General features: G+C 38.8%; 1 protein-coding gene across 2 annotated transcripts; it reads right to left on the minus strand.

Annotated features, from left to right (window-relative positions):
- eya2 (EYA transcriptional coactivator and phosphatase 2) lies at window positions 1-24,337 on the minus strand. 2 transcript variants are annotated; one of them, XM_004547632.5, is made up of 16 exons: window positions 24,044-24,336; window positions 15,193-15,273; window positions 14,948-14,988; window positions 13,960-14,072; window positions 12,994-13,110; window positions 9,437-9,513; window positions 9,100-9,283; window positions 8,699-8,835; window positions 8,491-8,574; window positions 5,826-5,915; window positions 3,667-3,725; window positions 2,758-2,918; window positions 1,894-2,008; window positions 1,617-1,738; window positions 1,412-1,512; window positions 1-1,071 (listed from the first exon to the last, which is right to left on the minus strand). In XM_004547632.5, exons 4-16 carry the CDS (start codon window positions 14,060-14,062, stop codon window positions 991-993), a joined length of 1,431 nt encoding a protein of 476 aa, XP_004547689.1. In that variant the 5' UTR covers window positions 14,063-14,072; window positions 14,948-14,988; window positions 15,193-15,273; window positions 24,044-24,336; the 3' UTR covers window positions 1-990. The 2 variants fall into 2 exon arrangements, with proteins under 2 accessions (XP_004547689.1, XP_076740416.1); XM_076884301.1 differs by lacking the exon at window positions 12,994-13,110 and having other exon boundaries at window positions 24,044-24,337.
- Between the last annotated feature and the right edge of the window lie 355 nt (window positions 24,338-24,692).

Raw genomic sequence — 24,692 nt, forward strand, 5'->3', positions numbered from 1 at the left:
CTCAGTGTAATTAATTTATCTTTATTCATCTACTTCAACTGTCTGTCACAACAAGTTGGCAACAAAGCATTATATACAGATCATTGCTAAGCTGACAGGCAGTGTAATCGGCACATGCACAATCATACCAGTCCAACTATATTACAAACAGGTTATTAGGAACTTAATGACAGTAAAGAAAACAATATACAACCCATAATTAAAGGTAAAGATTCATTCAAGCACCAGCCTATAATACAGCATCTTCAAGCCAACTCATCAAAACTTTTTGAGCAGATTTTTGGTCTTTAACTGTGATTATTGTTTTATGCAGAGCTCCCAAACTATTACCGTACTGTATTGTAAAACTGAACCAGTAAATAGCTCAGACTGTAAAGCTGAAATGCAGACTATTTAATAGCCCCTACCTTTAAGAGAATGGTATTTAACATTTATTACTAAAAATCACAATATCAGAATTCTTGCTTCTAATTTTGTCTTTACAACATTAATGGCCAGTAAAAAAACGTGTTAAGTCTCAAAAGAAATATAAAGACACAGCAGAAAAAGTCATCAACAATCTGAACTTTACTCACTGTGATCGCTAAACAGGATGTAAATATCCTGAAAACGGAACAATTTATAAACTCAAGATGAATTAAAAAAAAAAAAAAGTAAGTTTGTTGTTTTATATGATTAATATTATCGGTATTAACCATAATTCCCTGGAGTTAGCGATGAGGCTTTGGTCCCTTATTTCACTTTGGCCTTTTATTTTGTTTCCAGCCCTTTTTTTCATATTTATGTATCACAGACACTGCAGCCTTGCTTCAGAATCCCCACAAAATCCATTGGCTTGGGTATAAAATTGTCTGTCAGAGTGCTTGCTCAATATAGCAGTACAGACTTTTAATCAGTCTCCAGGGGAATCTTCACCTGCAAGGTGCACTCAGAAGCTCCAGAGTTTCTCATAACACAAGCATAAGAGCAGAATGTGATGGATGGCGCCCTCTAGAGGTAGTCCAGCTCCAGTGCGTGGCTCAAAGCCTCGAGATCAGCCCTACAGGACACTCTCCAGAATGGCATGTTCTTCTGATAAAACAAAAATAATGTCATATCAAACGCGTGTATAGAGTATAACATTGAAACTTAAGATAGTATCTTTTCAGAAGTTTTCAGTGTTTCTGCAGAAGAAGAGCATATGTGAAGTATTGTCCCATTTGGAGGGGTGCTATAGTACACAGATACATCTGGATAACATTATAGAAAAGCATTAGAAAAAAAAATCTAGGAAAATCTCAAAACAGCAATTTCATGAAAAAACAAACCCATACCACAGAAGCTGCAGAAATCAAGCATAGTGTAAGGTTAACTGATTTGCTGTGGCCCATTTTTCAGCCGTTAAAGTAATAATAAAACCAGACAGTTTTACCTTCTTGGCTACAGTCTCCTCTTCAGCTCCATCTCCTATCACCACATAGACTGCTCTCCGACCAAACCTCTGAGAGACACGCTCAAAACAACTTTCTTTGCCTTTGAAAAGGAGAAAAATCACAGTTTAAATTATTATTACAGCCTTTTCACTTGCTTAACTGTGATATTATCTCCTTGCCTACTTTCCCTTGAAGTTTTCTCACCTGTCTTGGTGGCACTGTATATGTTCTCTATGGGGAAGGCTGAACCTAAACCATAGAGTAACACCTTGGACAGGGCTGGAATGAGCTGAGTAGTGGTCACCAACACATTCACGCAATTAGGCCTGAAAGAGGGCAAGACAGGCACTAAAGTCAGTAAATATGACAAACAAATATATTTTGTCACAAACTGAGAAAAAAAATGAAAATGTCAAATTAAACAAAGCTAACATTTAATTCACCTCTAAGTGGTAATAAAACTATGGAAGCATAAACTGACCTTGAGTTGATGAGAGCCAGAGCTTTGAGTGCTTGAGTCAGCCACAGGTCAGTGAGGACTTCCATCTCTCTCCTTAACTGTAACCACTCTTCTCTCTTGGGGCTGCCCAGTAAACCTGACCATCAAGAAGAACAAAAGCTTGACAGATAATCTTGGAAACAAGTATTTTACTCTTCTTCATATCCAAACTGCATGTTTATGCCTAGAAAGAAAATAGGAACCTAATGAAACACATCACATCATCACACGCACCACCACACATTTCCTATAATCCTATAATTATAAATTATAGGATTTATAATAATATAATAATATTCATAATCTTTATAATCTCTTCTGCTATTTGCACGTTCTTTACTGTAAATTCCTAAGTTAATTTGTAAATTTTGTAGTAACCTGTAAATTGTAAATATTGTAAAACTTTTTTTCTGTCATTTAATAGTCGGGCATTGTACAGCTACAAGCATTTCACCCCCATGTCATACTGTGTATGGTTGTGTGTGTGACAAATAAAATTTGAATTTGAATGAACTCAAATGAAAAGGTCCTACTTTATGACTTCAAATCAATCATCTTTTGATTCTTAGATGTTAAGATTTAGTTCTTTAACTCTTTACCCACTGAAGCCTGACTAGGTGTAACACTTACAGTTAGTTTCTCTTTTGCCTTTAAGGGCACTGGTGAAAGTCCTACAGTTGATAAATATTTGCATTTGTGTAGAATAATCTCATCATCTAACTTCCTGTAAGTGTTAGGTGTTTAATAAGTGCACGAAAACCCCACATAAAAGAAGGAAGGAAGAATTTCTAAACTTTCACGTCACACATAGACAGCAATGTTGTATAAAATGAGACTAGAACTTACCCCCGACATTATTTTTGTATGTGTTGTAGATCTCCTTGACTCTGCGGTATCGGAAAGCTAGTTTCCTCATCCAGTCCACCCCTCCGTGGACCCCTGACCCCAGGCACAGAGATCCTGCTCCTGCTGGGCTCTGGAAGCCATCCGACCCAAAGTTATAAGTGCTGCAGAGTCACAATAAAGAAAACAGCCAGGATATAAATCATAAAGGCGTGAGCTGAATTCTTCTGAAGATCTTATTGTAATAGTTCATCATTGTTGACATTGGTACTCCAAGAATCAGTGGCTATATTCACTAATATATTTTAGGGTTGCAGGAATTTATTAAAGCAATTCAACCATTGAAAAAGAAAGCATTGCTCGAGCTTTTCATCAAATGTAGGGAAATGTGCCAGTGCAAATGAAACTGTCCGGGCCAAGAAATCCTGTAAAATTGAATGAGCATTTGTCACTAAAAATATTATATACATGTAGTGTGACTAGAATAAATATAAAAACATACTCAAATGAAAAGGTCCAAGTTCAATAAAATAAATATGTCAAAAATGTACTTTAATACAGACTGGTTCGCTCAAATCATTCCTAAAAGCATCTTAAAGTGTTTCAACAAGTTTATGCAATAAAACGCCAGCACTGAGGGAGACAGAGGGAATGAAAGAGATAGTTTGATGAGAAATGAAAGCACTGGATAATCCTCTGACATATTATATGACTGTGGAAGTAGGGAAAATAAAAGACATGCACATGCTTGCATGCATGAGCACACACAGATGCACACAGCCCCCATCTCATCTTCATGCTTTTCTCTTCCTGCCCACTAAAACCCAGAGGGCAAGTCTGGTTCACAAGCCATAGCAGAACTGTCAGTTTCCCAGCTAAGCTTTGAGTACAGTAACACAGCAGAAACTTTACCTCAGGTCCTGTCCATTGTCATCTGATGCCACGTCATCAATATGGACTTGGTCACATTCCTGGGAAATGAAAAGGAGAGCAGATATATGACGAGATCCTTTTCAGAGTAAAGCCATTTACAGGCAGGTCTCTGCTCTATAGAAATGATAGCACAATGGATATGAAAAAAAAAGGGTTAAAATAAAATACAAGGAAGGAGGAAATAAGGTGTCAGGAAATGGGCCAGTAAGGCGCCACGGAAAAAAAGTCGTCAACATAGTGGTGCAATTCTAGCGCAACCACATAGTGAAGTAAAGTAAATCTGCACTTTTTTTTTAAATACACCTAACAATTTAACCACTGGTTAAAAAAAAAAAGAAATTCTCTTAAGAATCACTCATTGTCCGACAAGCACAATGGTTTGCATATTTGTCTCTGTTGGACGTTAATGCAGCCAACCAGACTGCAGGGAACAAAACCACACTGTAGCTTAACCAAGTGTCTGCAGCCAAAACACCTTCAGCAATATGCAGTAAAACAAGAAATTTGAAAACAGCTATTATGATTTGATATGTTAAATTAAAAAAAAAAAAAAAAAAAAAAAAAAAAAAGTAGGACAAGTCAGTCATCACAGACTAAGTGAAAACACACCATGCAAAGGTATCAAGCAAAAACTTGCACTCTGGTTTCTGCACACTCAGTGATATACTCTGTTTTTAAGCACGCACATGCTTAAAAATGGAGTCCTAGTATGACTCCAAACTGTAACGCAACGGCCCAGTACAGACCGGCTCTCCTATCACCTTTCCCAGACGGAGACGCTACCTCATCTCCCTTACATTGCTGCATAACTATATTCCCAGGGGCTGCAACCCACTCCCACTCAGGTGACATCCACCCATGCTGAAATGTAACTGCTGACTGTACAATGCGGATTACCTTTGTATAATTTAATTTCAAAAATTTGATTATTTAATACGGACAAAAGCAAACTGGATCCTTCATCTGTCAGCTCTGCAAGTCCTAAAATGTCAATGTAAGTGCAGAATAAAATACAAAAAATTGCACATATGCTAAAAGTCTCAAAAAGCAAAAGTCTGAGTTAGTCTGATTTTGATTAGACTGCAATAGTTGTATCGTTAAATTGAGATAAAGAAAACTAGAACACACTGAAATCTTTTTTTTTTTTTAAACCATTAAAATTTCAACTGGCAATGATGGACTTGATTAGTCAGACAGTAACACCGACTATTTACAATACGTGAGTCATGACAGCAGCAGTTGTAGCCACTGGTGTTGCCACAGACATGATAAGGACAAGATAATTGCACCTTAAGACTTAACAGGCTTTGTCAGCCTGATATGGGGCACTGCTTTAGAGCTTTACTGAGTCCTGACAACAAAAGGAGGGATAAAAACTGGGTTTGCAAATGGCTTTGTTGGCTCCTTTCCCTCTTCTTGACTGTTCCTCCTCCCATTTGACTAATTTCCCCCTTGGATACTCAGACACAGACCTATAATTATAGCACAAAGTGTACTTGTTCTCTTTTTCTATGCAGCTCTTCAGGTTTTCATCTTTGTCAGAACAAGGTTAAGGAATTTAGGATGAAAAACACATGCGTTGTTCAGTCACTAGCAGGTACTAAAATGCATTTTAATGACCAACAGAGGCTTTTATTTCTTTTTTTAAGGAGTCATCATTTTAAGACGTTGTGTATTAACTTTGGGAGTTTTTTTTTGATGTCCTGTCAATTCCCCATGAAAGTAAATTGTTTGGGTAATGCTGTAAATGCAGCAGAAAGAATAAATACGAGATAGATATTGTGTGAAGGGATTTCTTCAATGAGTGCCACCGTGCTTTATGTAAGAAGAAAAAGCAGCAAAATGTCAAACCGCTCGCTAAGCTCTTGCAGGCAAGGTTTTCTGGTTAACTGTATGCCAGCTTACATTGCTGGATAATTTTCAGTGCTACAGTTTTCCAGCTTACTGGAAAAAGTCACACAATTATTAGAATATATTGAGATCCAGTGCACTGTAAGCCAAATATGAAAATAGTACACTGGCACAATTTTCTTTGTGCAGCAAAGCACACCGCTAATTAATCAACACTGAGTCTTGGAATTTTCATTGTGTTTCTTTTTTCAACAGTTACGGTTCATCACACAAATTTCAAACCTCACCTCCAGGTCATTGAAGAAAAGCCTTGAGTCAGCCAAGTTGAAGATCATTTCCTCCATCCACAAACCCAGAGACACTGCCTTTGAAGAGTCCTGATACACACAGAGGCAGGAAAAATTGACACATGTTGTATATGCCATTCTCGCACAAGATGGAGAGAAGAAAACTGTTAAAAGTTAGTGTGGACAGTAACAGAATTTTTTCTTTTTGGCATCCTTAACTAAAACTATAAACAGATTTGGCACCATGAATAGAATGTGAATGTGAACAAAGGCTATGCTCTTTGTTAGCATGTTCATAGAAATAAAATTCTGGGCTTATGTTCAGACTAGAAGCTTTGGTATTTAGAGAATAAATTGTTCATTTAAAGCTATTTAACATTACTGCTCTTTTCATTATGTCAATGCACACATAATAGAAGCTTTGTTCTGCTCTAAGTAAAAGGATTGACATAAACAGGTTCCAGAAGAAGGTAGGCGTGAATATTTATCTGTCAATCAAACTTTATTGCTTATCGTTATCTCTGCCATCTTCATTCTGAGCTATTTGTTTTGGCGTTCATAAATTCAGTCAACAAGCTTCCCCAACTGTTCTCTGCTGCTGCTTTTGGTCAGAAATGCAAACTAATCGAAGTCAGCAACTATTAAAACCCTTATTTTCAGTCATATACATGTAGACTCGTTTAACTACTGGCACCTTAAATGCAATGGATATAATAGCTGAAATGTAGTCAGTCTTTCACCTTTTCCCTCAAACCTTTTATTTTCTGTTATTTTCAATCATATAGAAAGCAAAGTAAAAACCAGGTTTTGCATTACAATAACTTCAATTCAGTTTTTAATAAGCATTTTCTGAATTACCACATTCAGAAAATATAAATCATAATGTGCCAGCAGTCTGGCTGACAAATCATCCATGTTGTTCAACTTTTTTTTTTTTAAAAAAGAAAAAAAGAAAAGGTGTGTACATATGAGTGGTGCATTGTTTTGATAACTCCTCTTTGGCAGCAAGACACGCAAAGCCAGGAAAAGTCAGCCAAAGGTGATCATTTAATTAGTTCATTTGAAATGACAAGCAGGGCTGTGTTCTCACTCAGGTTGGTAAAATGGACTTGATGACACAAGTAGGGTAAATCACAGCAATTACAAAATACCTCCCTCCACAAAAGGGCTTAAAAAAAAGGTGATTAAGGACAAAGGCCAAAATAAGTTCAATAGGAGCGACGGGGAGGACACAGGTGACTGGGAGAAAATGCAGTGGGCGAGGACTAAGGAAGAGGTGAATAGAAAGGGTGAAGTGGGTGGAGTTAAAGGCTTGAGAAAGGTTTGTTTGTCCAATAATTGAAATAATTGTCTGTAATCACCCTTCTCTGAAGACTGTGGTTACTACTACACAGAAAATCTAATAAAAGCCTCTTTCTTTTAACCCCAAAGCAGAGGAATGAAGATGAAAACTGGTAGAAAAGGAAAGAACATGCAAGAAAAATTGGTTCCCAAATTTGCACCTTTGCAGGGGACTTTTGTTTGTGATATAAAAGACAGGGTTTGGGAAGAGAATTCACACTCTGGAGAATAGAGTGAGGTGCTGCATGATAAATGAGATAATGGAAGCAAGGTTTTGGGAGTAAGGGTCAGCTCCTCATGTGGACATCTATTCACCTCTGGCTCACCAAGCTAGTGAAAACAGGTTTCTTTCAACAGACCCATTAGTCTTCCTCAGAGTGGGCCCAGACTTACCTTTACTTTATAAATGCCCAAGCATTTGTTAATAATAAGAGCAAATTACATTGATCCAGTTGGAAGAGGCTTATGGTGAGAAGCAGGATGCAAACAGAGTTAATTAACTCCAGAAATGATTATATTATTTCTCCCATAGTAGGAACAACAACAACAAAATATTTCTAGCTTCTGAGCCATCTCAATATTAGTCTATTCATTTGTTTTTCCACTGTCATTCATTCAGTTCCTTTACTGCTTGTCTTAGTTTTGATGTCAGAATCTGTCCCGAGTTTCCCTAGATCCAACAGTGGGGTGTTTGGGTGGTGGGAGGAATCAGGAATTTCTGGCACATGAGTCACATTTCAACACATCCACACAGTCTAACTTGCTCCTTCTCTTTTCTTGGCCCTTCTGCTCTTTCTCTCTTCACCCCCTCACCGTGGCAGAAGAGAAAGAAAAAGAAACAACAGATCCCTGGCCCATCAGAAACGCTGCTCTCAAACTCCCATCAGCCTTGTGTCAACCCACAGGGGGACCGTGAGAATTCAAAACACAGATCCCCGGCCAAAAACAAGAAATGCACCACTGTCCGCCCCTCGTCAGCTGCCTGTCTGTTATGTAAAGGTCCCGCTGGCTGTCAATCACGCGGCAGGTTGTCGGGGTAGCTAAACAGCCCTGCTGCATTATGAAAAGAAACAGGAGGGCAGAAAGGAAAAACAGCCAGCGTGTGAAAATGCTCAGGGATGAGACCCAAAGGTCACTTGTCTCAGGCAGCCAAACTGTTGACCACTAAGTTAAATAAGCACTTGATTGCTGAGAGAAAACAGGGTTACGCGTTTGTTGTTAGGATCATGTGTCCACCAGCCTTATCGCTGGAATTGGGTGTGAATATAGCTTCAGTACATACTCCTTACGGTAAATGACAACAAGAATGGTCATATCGCCATACCTTGCCAAATCGTGTCGAGAAAGTTCCCGTGAGGAGCGAATGGAAAATAATGATGGTTTCATCCAGATCCCAGATAAACACTCGCTGCAGTGAAATAACAGATATGTAATGTTAACCACATGACAGTTTGTGAGTGTGTGTGAGAGAGAAAGATAAATATTGGAGAGAAATGCTGATAATTTCCAACAATGTGTGACCATGGGTTTACCTCAATATCAGAGTCCAAAGGTGGAGCGGGGTCACTGGCTCTTTTTCTTCCTCTTAACTTGCCATCTGAACCCCTTCGTGTTGGGACCCCCTCCTCTTTACCTGGTGTGGGGGGGCTGGGTGGTGGGTGGTACTCTCCTAAAAGACAGAAATATTTTTTTCTTACTTTTTTTTTTTTTTTTTTTTTAAACTGGTCACAAACAACAATTTGTATGTTCAAAGGGGAAACTACATGGTTTTCAGAATCATCAGGCAAGTAAAATTTTAAAGATTTCAGTTTTTGTATTCTTTTTCTTAATGTCACAATGATTTAAAAAAATGACACATAGTATAATTAAAGTGATTAAATGACTCATATATTCTTAAAAAAAGCTTAGAAATAAAACAAAATACAGTTTTTACCTGTATGTGACTCTGGGCTGTGATTGGGCAACATAATTGGGTGTTCTGGGTGCTGATAGGCTAATGGAGCAGTGATCGCAGCAGGGCTAATGTTGCTACTGGTTAGGTAGGGGCTGTTGTAGTGATGTGAGTTATAATACGGCGAGTATTGACTCTGACTGTAGCTTGAATACGCTGAAAACTCCTGCCAACACAGACAAGAATATTAGTCAGTGACGTCAAACATCAGTTGATAACCGATTACAGGACTTTTAGAGTTCCCCTTTTATTTCTGCAAATAACTATATACAAAGAAACATTTTGTTCACGTGTTGCTAGTAAGAACTTAGATACTCACTTGTTGTGCAGGGTTGAAAGGGGTTGAACTTGATATTGCATGGGTGCCTTGAAAAATTCCAGAGGAGATTCCACTACCTAAGGAATGATGCACAGACAAGGGTTAGCTTTAAGGTATAAATCACTCATAAAGGATTAAAAAAAAAAAAAAAGATACAATTTCAAACTGGAGGGATATTTGACTTTGCTCCATCTAGTATTGTTGAATCCGCTTCATATATAATTTCGCAAGATCCAATCTGATTTGTGATCTGAGTAGAGGAAGTACTGAGCAGTAAACTTTGACTCCTCTTTGACAGCTAAGTGCTGTAGAAGGTTAGAGTGTGATTTATTATGGACATGACAATACAGGTGGGAAAGTCTGCTGCTCCTGCTGCTCTGGGAATCTTCGAATCTAATCAAGCCAAGGCAAGAATGTCTCCCTCCGAGCGATTTTGCCCCACATTAATGCCGTCTCACCTCGCATCTTCCTGTCAGGTATGTGCATACTGTTTGTTTGTCTGATTAACTACTTCTCCTGTAATTCTATCACCTTCACCCACAGAACTGGATATATTTCTAATTTTCATTCCATCCCTTTAGTTTAACCATTATCTTGATGTAGCTTTAAAAAAAAGCAAATTAAATTAACCCCCCCCCCCAAAAAAAATAAATAAATAAAAAAATGCAATAATGCTGGCTATTAGCCAAAGAGGATCAAATGAACTTCTACTAACTGTGAAAAAAAAAGTATGTTGTGTGTGGTTCCTTAAAATGGGGATACTATTTCCTAACAACTTCATGTAAAACAGTTACATTTTCAGAATTTACAAACAGACAGTTATGCATGTTATGAACCGAAGAAGATGACAGTTGACAAATTTTGCAGTCTTTGCTAAACCAGCTGAGTTACAGGACAGTTGTAGTAACTGTAAAGTAAAAGAAAGAACATTTTTAAAAGCAGTTCGACCTTTTAATGTTCCCGTTTTAGAGAAACTAAAAGCCGTTTCTTGTTATGCAGCTTGTTATAGATGATTGTGTCTATTGCCATCTGCATTCATATGAAAAACAGATCAAATGACATGCCTACTATTTGTTTTATTTCCACCTGTACTGTTTATTGAATGGGTGGTTTTAAGCAATAAGTAATTCCATGGGATAGTTTGGAAGTTAATTAACAGACACTGCTCGCTTCCTAGCTTCCTATATGTAATTACCTTATGTTTACCCTTCATTGTTTCATAAGATCATTGCTCCTTCTTCACCATGACACAGTGCATGACAAACAGTAGAATAATGACTCAGTGGAAGAATCACAATGAAATGGTCTCAAATAACACAACAGCCTTTAGAGTGACTAAAGGAAAAATATAGGACGTCTCTGGAGTAAACACAAAAAGCTCCCATAGCCCCCATTTGGTTTGAGTTGTACACACAGTGTACAGTAAGTTTTTCTGAAGGCTCTTTGTGGTGTGTGTGTGTGTGTGTGTGTGTGTGTGTGTGTGTGTGTGTGTGTGTGTGTGTGTGTGTGTGTGTGTGTGTGTGTGTGTGTGTGTGTGTGTGTGTGTGTGTGTGTGTGTAGCTTGCGTATTGTGTGCAGTATAATGGATGGCATGGAAACATTCTGAAATCCTACAAACATTTGGTTGTTGTGGCAGTTTATTACCGTTTGAAGTTTTCAGTTAATGATTTATGCATACAAATATTCAAACAACTGTATTTTGTTTGGAAACAGTGTCCTTCAAGCTTTAAGTACACTATGTTAAAAACTGTTTGTTGGTTCAAGGGTGATCTAACAAAGCACAGTCACTAAAGGCTTTGCAGTTTCTGAGAGGCTTCATCAAAAGTGTGTTTACAAGAATATTTACATTCCTGTGTAATGCCTCACATCTGAATATTCTCCTAAAAGAAAGTTATATGGAAAAAAAGATTTAACTTGTCTGTAAAGAGCTGACAAGCAATTGATCTGGAGTCAGTGGGTGAGTGGAGAAAGATAAAGCATGACATTCATATTGGATAACATTGGATTTTAAGCAGAGCACAAACTTAACCGTGTAAAAGACTAGCGATTCTTCTTCGAAGAGGAAGATTAGGGTAAATTAAAAAGCTGTGGAAACAACTACTCAGTCATCAGTCAGTTAGTCCAGCGGTCCCCAACCTTTTTTGCGCCACGGACCGGTTTATGCCCGACAATATTTTCACGGACCGGCCTTTAAGGTGTCGCGGATAAATACAACAAAATAAAACTAGTACCGGTACCGAAAAAAAAGAAGATTTATTCATAACACACGTGAAAAGACCCAGGAAAACCGAGTTAACGATAAAAACAATAACAAAATAACGCTGAAAACCGATAAAAACCCTGAAAACCATACATTTCACACCTGAGCCTCAACTCTCGCGGCCCGATACCAAACGACTCACGGACCGGTACCGGTCCGAGGCCCGGGGGTTGGGGACCGCTGAGTTAGTCCGTTAACTAACTGAAAGGAAAAGGATCTATCACCATGACTATTTTGGCAATAGAGTAAACTATAGTTATTCACAAACAATGAACTCTGCTTATTCACAACATGACAGTTTAGTGCTCATTTTAACTGCAGCCATGAACTTAGAAATGCTTGTGACAATGCAAGTTCCCAACATTAGATGGCTTTTAACCTTGTACAAAGTCTGTGTGGTGTCTGATTTTGTTGAAGTGAGAATAACACAAGGTAATTATCCTTGCTAGTGAGTAGTCATTTGGTATCCAACCTTATAGACACAAGAAGAAGAAAGGCAGTAAGATTCAGAAAGTACTGGGTTGTTATTCTGAAAAATATTCAATGCAAAATAACAGCATTTTAAAAGCACGTCCACTCATCGGTTTATTGCCCGAAATTGTTTCATCTTCTCCTTGTCTCTTTCATTCAGTGGAAAAAGCTCATGCTCTGTCTGCAATATTAAACCCATTCAACCCTCCGTAAAATGCCCCTTAACCTCTCCCCTCTCACACACAAGGTCAATTTCACGCTGGTTTCAAAGCCATAAAGTCGCACTGAGCAAGTCATGCTTTGGGCGCCGGACGACTGAGGAATGTGTACAGCACAGACACACACACTCAATCACAAACACACACAGACCTGCACGGGCATAGCGCTGAACAGACTCACGAGTTCTACATCTTAGTCAAATCATTTGACTGCCAACAAGACCCTCTGCCTAGTTTTTGTTATCTCTACAATTCATATTTTTCCTCTATCCTCTCATTTTCTCTTCCTATCATCTACATGTTTTTTTTGACTCCCTCTCCAGAGAAACTGACACAAGCGTTTGCATGCTGTGTTGTTGGTCTGAGTGGAGAAAAGGGGCCTGACCCCATGAAAAAGAGGAGGGGTGGGGAGACTTTTGACGCCAGGAGTCCAGACCGCAGCTAATGGAGAACAGGTGTGGCAGAGAGAGGAGAGGAGCTAGGGATGACGGCGAGTATGGATGCTCCATCCAGTAACGCAATATCAGAGATGCCTTATAAAAGGTCTGTGCTTTGTTGTGTGCGGTAGCGTGTCCTTAGTTTCAGTACATACAGTGTTTCAGACTAACCATGTGTATGAGAGTAGCTGTAGAGACTTTGACTTGATGGAGTACTGCTGAAGTTGGAGTAGCCCAGTAGTCCTGTCTGTCCTGGTGAGTGACTTAGGCCATCCTCAGTTTTAATATCTAAAATAACATTAAAAAACAGAAAATTAATGTTGCATTCAGGGCAAGACTAACCAACAATGCTGGAAGTTATTTTCATTATCAATTATACCAAACACGCTATTACTAGAGTTTCGATGTTGAAATCAGAAAACGGTTTGGTCTAATTCATGGTAATCAGTTGAGATAATTAAACCTACAGAACACAATGAGGTTGACTATCAAGGTTTGACATTTGAGTGTCTAGATTGGTCCATCTCTTGAAATCCATTTTCCTGAACAGAGCCTAGATTAACCATAATGCTAAAACAAGTGACAAGTGACGTGATCAGCTTGTTATAACGCAGTGTTCTGCTGGTAAGCCTGTGGTTCTGGCCTTCCTGGATGTTAGTTTGCTACATGCCACCCACTTCGACACATGTTCACCCCTTCAAAGGCAGCAGGCTAGAACAATGCACCTCACGACCTGCAAAAAACTCCACAGAAACAGCTCTACGGACGAATCAAAGACCCAAAAGTAATCATTTGGCCCCTGATCCTTCCAAATCCTAGTCAAATCAACCAATCTGCGGGATGCCTAGAACAAACTGTTCCACTCAGCCCCAAACATCACAAGACGCAGCCAGAGAGCTAGTGTATATGCCCTGACTAATCGCAGCTGTTTTGACTTGAATGAGAAAGACCCACAAAATATTGTTTTAATGCTGTGGCTTATTGGTGTAAGTAAAATGGCAATTTATCTTCGTAGCACAATGCCCTGGTTTGTTGTGTACATTACAAAATGTTTGTTCCCCTAGTGTCCACCTCAAGTCACTGTTTTAGAATGTCATTGCCTTGTATATTCATAAAACCATGTTTGTTTGTACTTACTGTAAGATGGCATGCTGTAGCCCTGTGTGTGGTGCGTGTACGATGCGTATGGTCCTGCAGGTTGGAGCGCAGGGCTGTACTGAGTCTGTCCATATGCTGCCATGACAATGATCCTGGAAAGAGGAAGCTTTTGTTAGAGAGTTTGACTTCTCTGTTTTTGTCATGTTAGAAAGGGGAAGAATGGGTGGATGCCAGGAATCTTTGATAAAATTGAAAGATACGCATTGTTTTTTTTGTTTTGGTCTCTTTGCTTCGTCTGTTATTAAAAGCTTAAAAACTTAAACAAATCAAAATAAAAAAGTTAAATGAAAGGAAAGGTGAGCTATAGCAATTTCCGGAATCGCAAATTTAAATTTTTGTACTTTACCAGCATAGCTTAGCTTAACCCATAGACAAAAATAATCCTTATTTGTCTTAAACAGTTCAGATCCTCAGTTTATCCACGGGGCTAAAACAAGCTATTTTTGCTCCGATTTCCTTTTAGTGTAGGCCCCTTTAAACAAGCTTTCTTTTGATTGGCTGCCTCTTGCAAACATAAGATGGCTTGATCTTCTGTGCTCACAGCCGGAGCTGTGTGAACTGGTATTTTGAAGAGTCTGAAACCCATGTCTACAGTTCATTTGATCATACGCACGCTTTATATAATAAGGTAAAGACATCACAAAAATAGAAAGAGAAAACCACAACAATCGGATGATCCTTCATGAGCAAGCACTTGGTAACAGTGTGAAGGAAAAACTCCATTCTATCAGGACAAAACTTCAGCCAGAACCAGGCTCAAAGAGAGTTTAATAATAACTAATGATTATTTACAAAGTGGTGAATAAACAAGTAGAATGAAAAGAGGAGAGAAGGAGAAATACTCCTATGCAACATAACTATGGGAAAGTTCAGAGTCACCTGATCCAGTCCTAACTACAAGCTTTATCAAAAAGTTCTAATCTTAGTTCACTTTTAATTTTAGTGGCAAATGTCATTAAAAGAATACCTGAGGATGTGTAATGTCCTTGGATTAGATAATAAGAAGCCCTGTGAAATGAAGCAAGAGTGGACACAATTTAGAAAAAAGTTAGAAAAAAAAAAACATGAGATCAACCAAGAAAAAGACAATGTCACTCAAAGAAATGGTTATAAACATATAAATAGTTATCATAAGATGTTTATTCACTATGTAACAAACCTCTCAGTAATTTCTCAGGCAGACTGCATGCCTTTGTAGTCTGGCTCTCTTACCTGCTCCTGTAGAGAGAGAGCTTAAACCTCTTTATCCTCTCACACTAGTGTTTGTCAGGTTTCTTTCAGTCGTCAACTATCCTGTGGAAACAATAGTGAATACATACCATCAGGACATAGTCATGCAGGTTACTGACATGCTTCAAGCCCTGTTGAAGCAAAACAAGCAGAAAAAAATATTTTATTCATGCAAACAGTTGAAAAGGTGAACAGGTTTAAAGAAAACAAAGACTCAGGGAGAGAGATTAAGCTAAATGTAGCATTGATGTGAAGCCATTGTCACAGTGACTTCAGACAGTCAAATAAGGGATCTGAAAATCAAATGAGGAGTTACAGAAACCAGGTACAACTGTTTCTAAGGTTGTGGTTTTTTTGCAAAGTAGCTTGCTTTAACCTTTCAGACTTACTCTCCTGCCTGACACCTGTGCCATGCAAATTGTGTGTTGCTACATAGGGAATAGTTCACAAACCAGTGGGGGTGGATAGGGTTTTCAACAGAAAGCTGTTAAACAGAATTTCTCATGTCTGTTGGCTGACATGGTGGGACAATAGAGCTGATGTGAGTAAACACGATGGCATGACAAAATAATGACATGAGGAGAGGAAAAATTTTGCAAGATATTTTTCCCTTGAGCTACAGTAGCTCTTTAATTTACTTGCTTCTCTTGAGTAAATTGAAGGTTTTTTTAGGGTCTACCTCACAATATAAAGCACCTTGAGGCGATTGTTGTTGTGATTTGGAGCTGTATAAATAAAACTGAATTGAATGCTGCAAATTAATATGAGAAATACGATAACATATTGCTTTATTGGATAGTGAAATCATTCTGAAATCACTCAATTAACCACAACCAGATCGATATGGCCTTTTTGATTTTCCTGTCAATTTACAGATAATTGGATATATCAGAGTAATGTGATATGAGAGTTGATTAGAAGATGTACAATTGATAGGTCCTACCTAATTGACAAAAGCAATAAAAATAAGAAAAAAGGATTCTGTAAAGTGGGCTGATGGTTAGACAAAATCTGCACATATAAATAAGTCAAAGGAGGAAGTTGAATGAGGTCAGTCTGCCCAACAGAACTCCTACTACAATGCTGGGAAAATGTCAAAATGCTATCTGTGTTACACATATCAGATCAAAATGAAGGGAAATCTTGATTTTGGAGCGTGCAATGATACTGATTCTGTGGTAATAGTTTTGAGAGGATGCACTAAGAAATGTCTTTACAAGTTTGCTGTGGAAGTAGAGTTACAGTGCATCCTACTTCTTTGTAAAGAAGTAAAACACAAACTGCCTGCCAAGTCTTATCGCCTGACATCAGGACAAACAGGAAAAAAATCCTGCAGCCATGTTCCCAAATGTTGCTGAAAACAATTTCTGAAGAATGAACTCTGCTAAAATGTTGATGTATGTGTGCGTATTGTCCCAGTAGCCAAGTAGATGTCAGAGCAGTGAAGAAAAGCGTGACTAAATGCTATGGTTGCCTGTCTTTGTTCCGCACAATCTTGTTCCTTTGTAAATATATGACTACATTTGCAATAACCTGAACATTTTATTAATATTATATGCTCTTTTTGTCTCCCCCTCTCTCTTTTTGCCTTAGGCCATTGCAATCTGGCAAAGCTGTAGCTAACTGCCTGACCTCCAACCTCACTGACAACACATTGACAGAGACAGATGACAGTGATGAATTATAAGAGAAACTAGGTTTCAGAGCAGCAGAGATATGACCGAGAAAGAAGACTGAAGTGGCAGAAGTTAAAGATTTACCGTTAGTGGCTTCACAAAATCACAGGCAAAATGCATTACTTACAAATAGCGCACTCTCAGCCACAAGGACTTACTAGATCCATTTGTAGGTCTATAGTATTGACCTTACCTTAAACATACATACATGCGAATGCAGGTTATTTCTTTTCCTTCTATTACAAACTTTTTTTTTTCCAAGTAAATATGTTACAACCACAGCTTAAAAGCATAAAATTGTATCTGAATTATTTTCATCTCAATTTGAAATCTAAAAATCAGGCTTTGCAGTTTAGATGTAATCAGTAACCTTTGTTTAAGTCCTTGCAGCCTAATCTGACCCTTATCACAGGCAGACTGTGAAGCTCAGTATGATGACACTGATACTGCAGTGCAGAAGAAAAATAAGGGAAGTTCTGTTGTGCTTTGCATTTCCTAGTATTTTCCAGGGAGTAAAACAAAAAGCAACGTCTGTTCAGAGTCCTCTTGACTTTAGTTGTAACAGTCCTGTATACATACACCCACACAGACACACACATGCATGTACACGCAAACACAAAAACTGTATGAAAGCCAAGGCACTTCCTGGTTCAGGTTGAGGCCTGGGATGAGGGCGGCCAAGGCCATGGGAACTACAGGACACCGGAGGGAAGATGAGCGGCGCTCAACAGAGATGTGGAAGGCCAAGAACTGAAACCGAAGCTAAAACAAACCCAGCAATGCTACAGGGGGCTGCGAGGCCACAAGGTCTGTCTCACCAGCTTCACCTGGGTCTCAGAGTTCTGCTAGACCTCGGCTTATTTCACGGGTATCAAATTCTAGCCTTTGTGGAGTGTATTGTGCTTTAGGTTGGAATGTCATTTGGGAAAATAAAAGGAAAACATCTGTTTATGCAGATTTACCTTTTATTAAGTAAAGCCACAGATTTGACTCACACTAAGCCAACTTATACCTGTACATAATAAACTAGGTTCGGTTATTAAGGTGTTGTCATGTTCAAGAAACTGGTTTCTATGACATGTTATCACATCTGGACAAAAATCAACAAAAAACAAACAAGCAAAAAAAAAAACCTACTAGTAAAGTTTGGTATTTTAACTAGGTGACCTCACCAGATGCTGTAGCTGGTGGCAATTTCCAATGCAGGGTGTGTTCCCTATCTTATTTACATTTGTCAGACATTTAGGTAACCAGTGTCTGCCTGGTGTTGACAGTGTAAATATGTTTGCATATGTCTGGCTCTCTGAGTCTTGATATGACTTTATAGTAAGAGTCTGGTTACAGCCTGAGGTGACCCACGGATGGTCTGACCTTTATTATTGGTTTTCAATCATAAGTTTGAAAAGGTAATTTGGTGGTCTCTGGTCATGCCATATGGAACCCCACCTGGAGCCCTCAATTTGTACAGTCCACATAAGTGCCTGGGGGAATTTGGGGGGCTGTTTCGCTGTTGCACACAAACCTCTCTCTCAGCTGCTGATAAAAGACATTGAACAAGGTCCCACTATTTGGATTTATGTCAATGTTTTGGGGAGGAACTTGATGCCATCTGCCAACCACTGCCCCGTTTAAACATTTTCGGCACACAACTCAGAGTTCAACAGACTACAGAAAACAGGAAAATATATGGATATTTATGTTCAGAACTTTTTTTGTATATTTAATAATTTAAAAAAAACCCTACATCCATCCACAAGTAAAAACAAAGCCAACAGTTCCAAATCTAAATGAACACAAGATGATTTAGTACACATGTGGGAAAACACTGTTGTTTTTCCTGACATTTTCATGATGTTTTTTTTCTTTTGGTATTATGATGATAAAAAGCCCTTTCAGAGCCTGCAAAAAGTCCAGTAATGCTGGAAAATCTTTCAGTAAACAGAGCGCAAACTTCATGCAAATCTGCAACTTTCCATCCAGGGACTGAGCCTGGTCTGGCACTTATTTTCTTTATCAATTATGTCCGCTGATTATTTTCCTAAGTAAACATGTGCACTAAATGTTCTAAAATATGCACATCTTTGAATTGCTTGCTTTGTCTCATAATTTACATTTACATATGTTTTTTTTGTCCAAGTTTCCAATTTTCAAAAGAGATAAGCTGTAACATAGTGTTATTGTTTCATTGGAAGAAAACATGGATATTAAAATATTAGTAAATTACTTTAGCACCCCATTTTTATGCTCATTTTCTATATGTGATTTGCTACCGCTGACTGTTATTGCTATAACTACATGATTAAAGCAATGGCTACTCACAAAAAACACTCCATCAGCAACGGTTTAATTGTAACACTTGGAAAAACCATACAGAAATGTTTTTGTTGACTCCATACAAAGTTTGATATTTGCTAACACTACAAAAAACAAAGACACGTGCGCAAGATAGTTCCACGTGTTGCAGTAGAAATGGTCCTGTCACTCCCCAATCCCTCCCTTCTTACCCCAACTTATCTACAATATTTACAATATCAACAAAAAAACCTTAACTTCCGTAACCACTTTAAGACATAAAGTTTTATCTCATCTTACAAACACAAATGATTAAAATAAAGACTCTATTGATTAGCTCAGCTTTTTTCTGTCTCCTTTTTTTCTTGAGATAACAAAACAGACACAAACGAATACAACTGAATGGTGACGCTATTCAAGTATGTTCATTTAAAACTGATATAGACAGGGAACTCCTTTGAAGGAAACAGAAGTGATTCTGCAAGCGGCTTCAATTAACCTCTGGCAGCAGTGAACCTGTTGTCAACTCTGTGTACACTCTGTAACTTTACCTTCAAGACTTGGTGTTCTGTCTTTTTCACTTGACTAACTCCAACAACAGCACTGCTTGAATGTCAGCAGCCCACTCCGTCTCTTGGTAATCAAAGCTTTTTTATTCGACACTACTGCCACCTTTATCCCGATTTCTCAAACACGCGCTCTTTCCTCCGTTCTACATTTCTGCTCATTTCAGCTTGCATTTGTTTCTTTGCAAACTCGATTCCCTCCCTGTGTTCAAGGGACAACACTTATAATATCCCTTAAAATTTCCCCCTGTAATATTGCCAAACCCAAGAAGGACCACCTACGCCAAAACAAGTGCCCCGGGACAGGGGTCAGAGAGGGGGACAGCTGGCAGACCTCCCAGCAGCCTAGAGGAGTGGGTGTGGGTTGGAGAACTGGGCTGACCCCAGTCAGATGGTGGTCTGGCTCCCAGGTAAAAAAACATCTGGTCTGGTGATGGGAGGGCGGCTGTGCATGCGCTCATGAATTTAAAAGTGACACACGCCTGACTGCATGAGTGCTCCTGCCTTCTCTAATGAACTCATAGACACACACTAAAGTACACACACTCTCAGACTTGCTGCTTTATTAGTCATTAGGTTTACCCTCGATCGTCTCCTTAGCACATGATGGCAAGTGGCTGCCTTAGCCGCTAACAGCTGGCCAGACAGAACTCAGCAGTAGCTGAATCTCAAAGGTGCTACGGACAGACCGAGGTCCAATTACTTCTTTACTGGTAAATTTACTGTGCAAGTGTGTGTCTGAGAGAGACGAAGAAAGCAAGAAACAAAAATGGAGATAAGAATGCCAGAAAAAATAAGACATTATCAAATATGAATTCAAACTCAGTGACAGACTGGCAACCTCATACTGTGGCAGCTGGGATAGGCTCCAGTCCCTTGCGAGCCTGAATTGAATAAGTGGAAGAAAATAGGTGGATGGATGGGTGACTTAGACTAACAGATGGAAAAATTGTAAAAAAACCCCCCAAACAAACAAAAAAAACAAGCAAACCCCCAAAACATTATATTATATGAGGAAAAAGTAATGCTGAAAAAAAAAGAAATTCCTACACCTAAAAAAAAATATTCTACTGAAAACCAAGAAATATTAAATTCTCTTTTGGAAAGTGCTCACACATTAACCCCCCGCCCCAAGAAAAAAATGGTCACAGTAGGTTTTGTTGCAATGTGTGTGGCTTCACTATTCAAGATGAGATAAGGAGATAGCCAGAAAGACAGCTGTTGTCTGCTGACAGCCCAGAGTTTATTACACATACCCAGACCTACACACACATCACCACAAGGACTCGCCGGGAGCTTTCTGGGCCTTAAGGGAATTAAATATGGGGGAGAGAATGGCAGGAAAGCAGGAGGCATTAAGAAGGAGGCCTCATAACTTTGGAGTGGTTCAAGAAGTAACAGAAACACGTTTTCTGCCCTGACTTTTTGCTAAACCAAACACATTGACAGTAATGTGCAGTTTTTAATAATTTAAAATTATTATCTAAATGATGTTCGACTGTCAGCTTTTATGTTGTGAGACTATAAATAAAGAAGTCTAGTAAAAAAAATCTAATATAAAATCTAAACATTAATCCCCCTCCCCCCAAAAAAACAACAACAAAAAACTTGCTGTTGAGTTGTTTTGGGACATTTAAACTTTTCCTTATTTCCTTAACATTTTACCTGATTGGTTGCAGGCTTCTCGGGTTATGAGCAAAGAATATAAACTACATTTAAAAAAACAAAAAAACCAGTATATTTAAAATAAAAAGACAGAGCAAAAACAAGCAATCACACTGACGTACACTGGTCACATAAATGCAGCCGTTATGACTTTGACCTTGTGTGCTTGTTTGTAAGTCAGGATTAAACTGGCTGTATCACTTGACTATTGTGTCCCTGTGACTGTTAAAAAGACAGGATAAACTACTGCCTAGGAAATACTTGTGACCTTGACAAACACCAAGTGCAATATTAGAGAATTTAGACAAAGACAACATGCCACTATGTGGACAAATTTGGTCTGTACGCCACACTTAATGAAGCACAACGAGAAGATGTCAAGTTGTGTGTCTAAGAGTTTGATAATAAGCTGACTAAACGGCTAAAAAAAATATTTGGTTCTGCGCCAAATACAAACGCACTCATTTTAGGGCAGCAAATTAGAAAGCTTTGCAATGACACAGAGAAGTCTGGTTCTAACACTGCTGTAGCCTTAAATTCATGTCATTAAAGCTGCTTGACTCCCAGTGAGAGTGAGAGAGAGAAGAGAGAGGCTGAGGAGAAAGGGACAAACAGAAGCCATAAGACATCAAGAGCTGCACAGCTGTGAAGAAATATCATAAAATCGGTGCCGATAAAGTCAGGAAGAGCAGAGCTTCCTATGAAAATATTTATCATTCCAGAAACGTTTGGCTACAGAGGGGTTTGGAATTAATTTGTGTTTTCTTAAGAGGGGGTGCCTTCAGTTCAGGATGGGGAATTCTCTACAACTCGGGACTTTTTGGGTTCCTGCTTATTCACAATTTATTAGAGCTAGTAATAAGAACCATGAAGTCTGAGGAAACAGGGAGAAGAGAAAGAGGCAGAGGGAGAAAGACTGTGAGGGGCTCGGGTCAGCTATAGAGAAGAAATCCAGAAATGGGGCCTAATGTTATTAGGAGACACACCACAGTGTTAAATCAAACATGCTCGAGCACAAACGTTGTGAATGTGGTTTGAGCCAGCATCCCTGTCGCCTCCATCAGACCCCTGGATATTTATGGAGATTGAAATAGAGGTAGCAGGAGATTCGAACGTATGGACGGTTGGGGATCTGAATTTCACACACCAACTATCTAAAGTAAGACTCCCGCTTTGGAACAGAGACAACTGAGAGTAAGTGGCAGGCGAGAGATATGCCAACTAGGGCTTTATAAAATTCAGAGTGCTGGTATATAAGGAACATATTTTCATGTCCCACTTATATTAAAAAAAGATCTCTGCAAACAAACATGTAATTGTTTAACTTATTAAAGTTTAAATGTACATTTTTAAAAATATTTCCTAATTAATATATATATATGTTTTATCTATATATCATGGCAAAAGTCTACTAGAAATCCAAGACAATGCAATGTCAGAATTTTTTCACGTCAATACATTTACTATGTAAATGCTAAAACCAGAGGACCCCATTACTCATTACTCTTCCAACCCTGTAACCGATAGAAATGTTTAAAAGTAATTTGAATGACTGGCAAAACAGTAGAGCGAGTTTTCTAGTCTGGAGCAATGAAGGAGTCCTTGACAAATATGAATACCAGTCTTTGAAAAACGCTAACGGGGAGGCTCCCCTAATTTACTCATTGAGGGTCATTGCGTGGCTGCTACACGGGTGGCAGTGATTTGGGTGTAATCTTCTGTACTTATAGGCCCGAGCAAAAATTAGTCCACGGACTCAAAGCCCACCAAGAAAAACAAAAGGAGCTCAATCTAAAGAGAAGGCACCTCACACACTTCTGCCCCAGTTTTTTTAATGGCTTGACAAGACACAAAATAACCGTTTTGCTGATGGTGATTTTCTACTGCTGGGAATTATTTTTAAGAATTATAGTTAAATGCTTAATCAGAATGTACTATTCTCAGCCCATAGGATTTTTAAAATACCCTGAAACAAACAAACAAACAAACAAAAACAAAACTAACCAGTTTTACTTGTATATGGCGCGGAATTTTTCCGCTTTAGAAAACATTTGTCCCTACACAAATAGGAATGGTGCCAAGTACTGTTTGTATCACGGCTTTGAAGATTCCTATAATTATACATTACATTTGGGCTGTCTTATTTTTAAAAATCAAATTATAAAACAATATATAAAAACAAACATTTTAACAATACCAATAATACCGTCATTATATTACCCTAATTGTGTAATCATAATAATAATTATTATAATTTTAAAATAGCCAAACGAGGAAAAAAAAAATATAATAGTGTAGCTGAAATATTATGCCGTAAATTTACTTTAGTATACACTTTTCACTGATACGGTTTGAAAAAAAAAGGGGGGGGGGGGGGGGGGGGGGGAAGAAAAACTCTCTTAACGGGACAAATTATGCTTTCTGTAATATTTATCTCAAAAGCTCTCAGTCAGACTTGGAAGTATCAGGAAATACATAAAAATTCGCAGCGAAACAGATGAGCATCAAACTCTGCGGATTGTTTGGTTTAAATCAGTAAATCCATGAAGTGATATATGTAATGATATGATGCCTTATTGTATAAATAAATAAATAGATAAATAAAAGACAGTAAACAAGGTATATCAAACTTACCATAATTCAGAATAAGGCATATGCAGGAAAAATCCGATTACCGATCAGAGCCTCTCCATGCCCAGGAGAGAGCCCGCAGGTCTTTCCCCCAAGTGTCCCAGGAAATCAGTGACAACACGCTCCTGAGATGAGGAGGAAGAAAAAGCGGACGCTTTAAATCGAGGGTCTCTAGGTGACAGCTTTCTGTAGACACTGACTCGCATCGATCTCTCTTCTCGCACTCTGCAGCTTCAGGAGCGTGTTTGCTTTCCCGGCGGTGGGGAAGCGGTGTTAAGTAAATGAGCGAAGATTCCTGGTTCCTCCTCCTCCTCCTCCTCCTCCTACTACTACCGAAGAAGTGCGTGCGCGCTGCACACAGCCTGAACGCGTGTGTTTGTGTGTGTGCGTGCGCGCCCCCCATGTCTCAGCCACTCCTCGTTTATGCCCTCAGCAGAAGTGCCTCACTTCTCGCCTATCTTTAAATCTTTGTTTAGTCAAAGGCTCTTCACCGCCTGTGTTTACACAACGACGCTGAAACTACTGAGGGAGACACGCTGATGCTGAGGACTCAACGTCTGCACTCCAGATATGAAGAGTTTCCTTAGCTTGTGGTAAATAACTCCTGGGCATTGACAAACTTATCAAGCAGTAGTTATCTTTAGTGTGTGTG

Source organism: Maylandia zebra, linkage group LG5, assembly GCF_041146795.1.
Source record: "Maylandia zebra isolate NMK-2024a linkage group LG5, Mzebra_GT3a, whole genome shotgun sequence".
Taxonomy (NCBI): domain Eukaryota; kingdom Metazoa; phylum Chordata; class Actinopteri; order Cichliformes; family Cichlidae; genus Maylandia; species Maylandia zebra.